Here is a 6,336-nt window from a genome sequence, read left to right on the forward strand (position 1 = left end):
TTATTCTTCTTAAACAGATGTTGTGACAGACATGAAAAATTTGGGAGAGGATTTCAAAATCCAGAAGCCCAGATGTGTGGGGGAAAAAAAATGCAGTAACTAATCAACTTACCACAATTACATTTAAGGAAAAAAAAAAAAAAACTGAGTAAAATATTTTAGGTTGAGAAAACTGCTTGTGAAAAATGTAAAAGTAGCAAACTTCTCTTCCTCTCTCTAGCAGAGAAAACCATTCACTAACACTGTATCAATAATATCCTTTAAATCCAAAGCATTACAAATTAGATTAAATAAAGCACTTTGAATTCACACACCAGGTGTGATCAGAACATAATGACAAACTAGTCTTATCCCTAATAAGCTAAACAGATCTCCACACCATCATCTTTATTTCAAAATAATTATTAAAGAAACAAGCACTACTCCATTTTTCAGAAAATAAAAGCTGGAGTGATTGACCCGCCTAATTCTTTCCAATGGAAAGGGTGTACTTTACAAGAGTCCCACAAATCATGGATACACAAAATCCATATAAACAATCACCAGGACTAAATGTACAGAAGGTGACAGACAACCAAAACACAAATAAAATTAAGGCATCCAATTAAAGTTATGCAAGAAAATTTGAATAGGAAAACTATAATTACCTCTGGTGAAGATACTGATCAAGAATAGCTGCAAATAACATTTGGCTCTTAGTAAGTACCACTGTTTGAGTATGTTAGAGCAACCGAAGAGATTGGTACACTCAACATATTTTTTCTTTCTAAATCTAGCCCTGCTCACAGACCCATTTGACTGAGTGATATATTTGGAAAACAAAGATGGCCCCACCAAATTACTCAGTTTCAGCCTTACTCCTGCGGATTGATTAAAGAAGGAAAAAAAGGAAATAATTTTTAACTGCAGTCTCACCTTACACATCTCACCAGCACTGTAGTTCATTAGTGATCAATTACTTCATCCAATTCCTGAGGCAAATAGAAAGATGTGTCTATACAACACCAGTAACAGACATTATCAGTAGCAAACATTTTATCAGCCTTAAGTGAAAGGGCATCTAAATTTGAAATGGAAAGTTACAAAAATGGTACAGTGTGTAGCTTTGCGAGTGAGTGTTTTTTTGACCTTAAAACATTTCCTTTCAGTAAGATAAAAGAATAGATTATACCATGCTCTTAAAACTAAAAAACATAATAGAGTTATCTTTTCAACCCGGGCTGACCTTACTTTCAAAATCAGAAAGAAATGAAGGAGAGGAAACTTTATTAATATGCGTTTAAGAAAGAGCAAAATTAAGAACAAACTAGGCAAGACAGACAACTCCTCCTTCCTTCCCCCGCTCCAGGAATCCACTGTCTCTGAAGTTACACTTTATTATATTAATGATTTGCCTGAAAAGTGTAAGTTGTGAGGGAGAAGGAATGACAATTTTTGAACTGCAAACAAAACCTGAGGATCCTGATCCAAGAAGAATCACAGGAGGCTGACTTCCTGCCCTGTCTGAAGGATTCTCAGCAAAGGCTAGGGTGCAGAAGGCTCCAATAATTTGGGGTAGAGGAATCAAAGTTCTCTAGGTAAGACTGCAGTCTCTGAGCCCTTGAAAAGGGTACTGGAGTACTCTCAAGGAATCTCCAGGAAAAGAGAGCCTATCTTTATTTTTGTTGATGTGCTTGTGGGCCAAAGAGCATTTCCGAGGAGGGGGCGGGGAAAGGGGGGAAGAAAGTGAATCTCGGGCCGAAAGCCCTCCGCGGGGGAGGGAGGGAGCGCACCCCTGACCCACTTTTCCCGATGACCCCAGCTCTGGCCCCCGCCCCACCCGGCAGAAGTCCGAGCCCTGAGGGGGGCATCGAGCGGGGCGTGGGAGGCCCGCACGCTCCCCACCCCCAGCCGCGACCCATAGGAGGGGAACGTGCAGGGAGGCTCGAGTCCCCCTCCCAGAGTGCCCCGGGCCGGAGAAACCTCCTGCAGGCTCCCGGGCCCGGCGTGCAAGGCCCCCTCCCCGGCCAGGGCCCAGGGCGCCGCGGCCCCCAGCGGAGGGGACGGGGACTGAGTAGGGGAAGAAGCTGTAAACAGCCCCAGCGTCCGGGCCTCGCCTCGAAGAGCCCCGCTTCCCAGGCCCCGCCGCGGGCCGCCCCGGCCCACAGCCCGCCCCGGGGCCGCCGCGCCCCGGGACCGGGACACCGGAGGGTAGTCGGGTCCCCTCCCCGGAGGGCTCCGGGAGCTCGCGGAGCGGCCCCAGGAGCAGAGAAGGGGGAAGTCAGGACTTACCTGTCATTACTTTCTACGCCATCTTGGATCCACTTGTCAACGTCCCCACAAAGCATTATGGGTAAGAAAGAGCCTTTAAAGTGACTCCCCCCGGCCCCCGACTCCCGCCTCCCGCCGCCGGCGCCGCCCCCTCCGGCCGCGCCTCCCGCCCGGAAAGTTGCCCCGGGTGGCCCGCCGGCCCCGGCGCCCGCACCCCGGCCCCCACCCCTCCCCCGGGCGGCCGGCATTGAAAATTCACCCGCATTTTTGAAACGTGGCTTTGGGGTTTTCTCTCTTTCTCCTGCCCCGGCCTCCCTGCCCCCACGCCCGGTCTTCTTGACCCGCCGCGCTCCTGCCCGGGCAGACGCCCCGCGTCTGCATTGAATCAGCCCGCGGTTTCCCTGCCGCTGGCGGCGCGGAGCTGCTCACGGATTTATTTGTGCGGGTGGATGTGAGCGTTTCTGCTCCTGCGGCCCCGCTTCCAGGAAGCCCGCGGGCAGCCGGGGCGCCTTCAAGGCCCCGCAGACCAGCACCGCGCCCGCCGGCCGGAGAGGTGCCTCTGGCCCTGGGAAAGCGCCCCGGGGCCGTCGGGCTCCGGGAACTGGGAGGACGCCGTGTCCCCGAGTCCACCAGCGTCGAAGCACGATTAAAAAAAAAAAAAAAAAAAAAAGAATGAGCCAAATGCAACTTTTTACCCCTGGTTTACTCAGCCTCCCGCGGTCTCCTCCTCCCGGCGGGTTACGTGATCCGCGACCCTCTAGATGGAGACCCCTCCCCTAGGAATGTGGCTCCGGGCTCCGCGGATCCCGCCTCGGAGCGTCCGGGCTGCGGACTGTGACTCCGGGGCAGGTAATCAGGGGCGCGGGCCCGGTGGGGCGCGGAGGCCGCCTGGGCTCGGGGGAGGGTCCCGGGCGGAGAGCAGGGTGCGCCTGTCCGGATCCACCTGGCGGGTCCCAGTCCGGCGGCAAACTCAGGCGACGGGGCCGGGGGAGAACCCTGGGCGCCGCTCCAGCTCGGGAGGCGGGAGGTGGGGACGCCCGGCGTCTCCGGGCTGCGACCCGCTGCGTTGGAAAGTGCGGGGCTCCTCGGCGCGGGCCGGGGTCTCTGACCCGGGCGAGCACCCGCAGCCTGCCTTCCCCCTGCTGCCGGGCATCCTCTCCCCTCGACACCGTGCCGGCTTTCGGCTGCGCAGGGCGAGCAGAGAGAGCACTGGCCCCGGGCCCTGAGCCGGTAGCCCCCTGTCCCCTGGAGCCCCGGCGTCCAGCCGCCCAGGTCCCCCTTGCGACGGAGATCCGTTGTCACCCTCCGCCCGCGTTCTTCTCAGAACCTCAGGTCCCTGCTTTGCTGTCTTTGGAGGCCTGCTTCAGTTGCTTTTTTTTTTCCCCAAGCAAGTTTTTACAACAAGGAGGTGTCCAAAAGAAAATCCTCCAAGACAGGAATGCTTGCTAATTGTATTCGGTGCAAAATGCTGTTGAACGGCTCTGCATTTAAAAGAAGAACGCACTAAAACCCCCTTTCAGTGCACGGGGAGGGCCTGGACCTTGGGTCTACCCGAGGGTTTTAGGCTCCTCCAGACCCTATCAGCAGCCTCAGGAAGAACCTGGACAGTGGCAGACAGGAGCCCTGCGCCCGGGGAGCCAAAAACTCCACCAGGCAATTGTCCCGGTGTGATGAGAAGAGTGAGGTGTAGACACATTGAGGGATTGGCCCCGGGTCACTCGCGAGGGAGGGAATGAAGTAATGAGTCATTCCCAGCCAAGAACGCTGCGTGCTGGGGAGCAACCTCCCCTGAGTCACCCGCCTCTCAGCTCAGAATGAGTGGAGAAACTGGAGCCTGGAGCCAGGTTCTTAGACTAATCAAAAGTCACAGGGCTAGGATAGGGGGAGGCAGTGCCCCTCCTGCTGGAGAAATGGAATGCTTGGCCCATCTAAAGAAGGCTCCAACTCCTCCTTCCAGGGGGCACCCCGGGTGCTTCTTTTCCAATTCCTCCTTTGTACTTATTTAGCCACTGGTATGCACTGACTCAGTGGTTGTTCAGTTTGCATGGCACCTTTCTGTGTATAGTCTGAGGTTACTATTCGGTTAATGCAAAAGTAATGGCAAAAGCCACAATGACTTTTGCACCAACCTATTATAAGTAAACAGGAAATAAGCTGAGGACAAGGACTGTGCCTCCCAAACACGTTTCTTTGATAGGTAGCTTTTCTTGGCCTTGCATAGGCATCGATCCAAGTAAGTGTTCAGTTTGTGTGGCTGCCTCCAGTGTGCGCATCCAAGCCCAGCCTTGTCAAATACACCCCCTGTTGCCTGAGCTGGGATGGCCCGCCAGCTCTTCTCCCAGCACCCCCTCTGTACCTACAGTGCATCCTCCACCTGACCAGCCCTGTGACTTTTGCTTAATGTAAATCAGATCAAGACTCCTCTGCTGAAACCTACCAAAGCCTTCTCCATCACACTTGAAATAAAAAACCCAAATTCTCAGGCCAGGCGCGGTGGCTCACGCCTGTAATCCCAGCACTTTGGGAGGCTGAGGCAGGCAGATCACGAGGTCAGTAGAGAGCAACCTGGCCAATATGGCGAAACTCTGTCTCTACTAAAAACGCAGAAATTAGCCTGGCATTGTGGCTAATTGTAGTCCCAGCTACTTGGGAGACTGAGGCAGGAGAATTGCTTGAAGGTGAAGGTTACAGTGAGCCAAGATCACGCCACTGCACTCCAGCCTGGGCGACAGAGCGAGACTGTGTCTCAAAAAAAACCCAAATTCTCCACCACGGTCTGCAAGCTCCTGTGTGAGGTTGTCCCACCTTCATCATATTTAGGTCTCTTCGAAGAGGGCTTTGTGATCCCCTCGCTGGAGCAAGTCACTCTGAACACCTGACCTGTGTTAGAAGTTCTCTTGTTTATCTGTTAGTTGTTTCTCATGTGCCCCGCCCCTGTTAGAGCATAGGCTCCATCAGGGCACAGGCCCTGTCTGGCTTATTTGCCTCAGTGACTAGACCAGGGCCTGGCACCTACATAGACACTCAGCAAGTTGTTAGTCGAGTACATGACCAAACTTCTCTCAGGGATGGGCATGTTGATGAAAGGGAGTGCTAGAGCATGCAGCAAGATGCTGAGGGCCTTGCCTTACGTCTCTTCAGTCCACTCTGACCACACGCAGCTAGAGGCAGGCAGATAGGAACAGTGGTGTGGGGAAAACAGGTCCCTTGGCCACCATTGACTTGGCTCAATGCTGATTCTGATCTGATGAACACACACAGCCCCAACTAATCCCTCTGCATCACATCCCTCTTCCTTCCTTCATTTTCTTATTTCTCCTCTACTTCCCACTAACCATGGCTGCTTTTTTTTAAGACGGAGTCTTGCTCTGTTGCCCAGGCCGGACTGCAGTGGCGTGATCTCAGCTTACTGCAACCTCCACCTCCTGAGTGCAAGCAATTCTCCTGTCTCAGCCTCCTGAGTAGCTGGGATTACGGGCACCCGCCACCACACCCAGCTAATTTTTTGTAATTTTAGTAGAGCCGGGGTTTCACCATCTTGGCCAGGCTGGTCTCAAACTCCTGACTTCATGATCCACCCACCTCAGCCTCCCAAAGTGCTGGGATTACAGGCATGGGCTGCCATACTTGGCCTTTTTTTTTTTTTGAGACTGTGTCTTGCTCTGTCGCCGAGGCTGGAGTGCAGCAGCCCAATCTTGGCTTACTGCAACCTCCACTTCCTGGGTTCAAGAGGTTCTCCTGTCTCAGCCTACCAAGTAGCTGGCACCACCACGCCCAGGTAACTTTTGTATTTTTAGTAGAGACAGGATTTCCCCATGTTGACCAGGCTGATCTCAAACTCCTGGCCTCAAGTAATCTACCCGCCTCAGCCTCCCAAAGTGCTGGGATAACAGGCATAAGCCACTGCCCCCAGCCACAATGCCTTCATTTTCTGCTGCTTGGAGAGTCGCAAAGCTCAATTCTTGGGTCTTTCTTCTTTTTCACCTATACTCCCTGATCATTTGTTTCAGTCTCAAGGTTTCAAATACCATGTTTACCCTGAGGAAGGAGTCTCCAACCTGGAGCTGAAATCCAGAGCCTTGCCCT

The 6,336-nt window shown here is 53.1% G+C and overlaps 2 protein-coding genes across 7 annotated transcripts in view; one reads left to right on the forward strand and one right to left on the reverse strand.

The window, feature by feature from the left end:
* The window catches only part of LOC108314094 (probable helicase with zinc finger domain), a 69,489-nt gene extending 67,066 nt beyond the window's left edge, over positions 1–2,423 (reverse strand). For 2 of the 6 annotated variants that reach the window (XM_017542823.2, XM_037743587.1), the window contains exons 1-2: positions 2,272–2,423; positions 916–971 (exon numbers count right to left, since the gene is read on the reverse strand). The gene's annotated coding sequence lies outside the window, so the exon portion shown is untranslated. The remainder of the gene's footprint in view (positions 1–915; positions 972–2,271) is intronic. The other 4 variants (XM_037743588.1, XM_017542828.2, XM_037743589.1 and 1 more) reach the window with 4 other exon arrangements.
* The window catches only part of LOC108314095 (basic proline-rich protein-like), an 18,038-nt gene continuing 13,493 nt past the window's right edge, over positions 1,792–6,336 (forward strand). Inside the window, exons 1-2 of the mRNA XM_017542831.2 lie at positions 1,792–2,332; positions 2,961–3,099. Of these exons, the coding sequence (XP_017398320.1) occupies positions 1,792–2,332; positions 2,961–3,088 (669 nt within the window). The 3' untranslated portion in view covers positions 3,089–3,099. The remainder of the gene's footprint in view (positions 2,333–2,960; positions 3,100–6,336) is intronic.

The sequence above is a fragment of the Cebus imitator genome, unplaced genomic scaffold (genome assembly GCF_001604975.1).
Source record: "Cebus imitator isolate Cc_AM_T3 unplaced genomic scaffold, Cebus_imitator-1.0 Scaffold148, whole genome shotgun sequence".
Classification (NCBI taxonomy): domain Eukaryota; kingdom Metazoa; phylum Chordata; class Mammalia; order Primates; family Cebidae; genus Cebus; species Cebus imitator.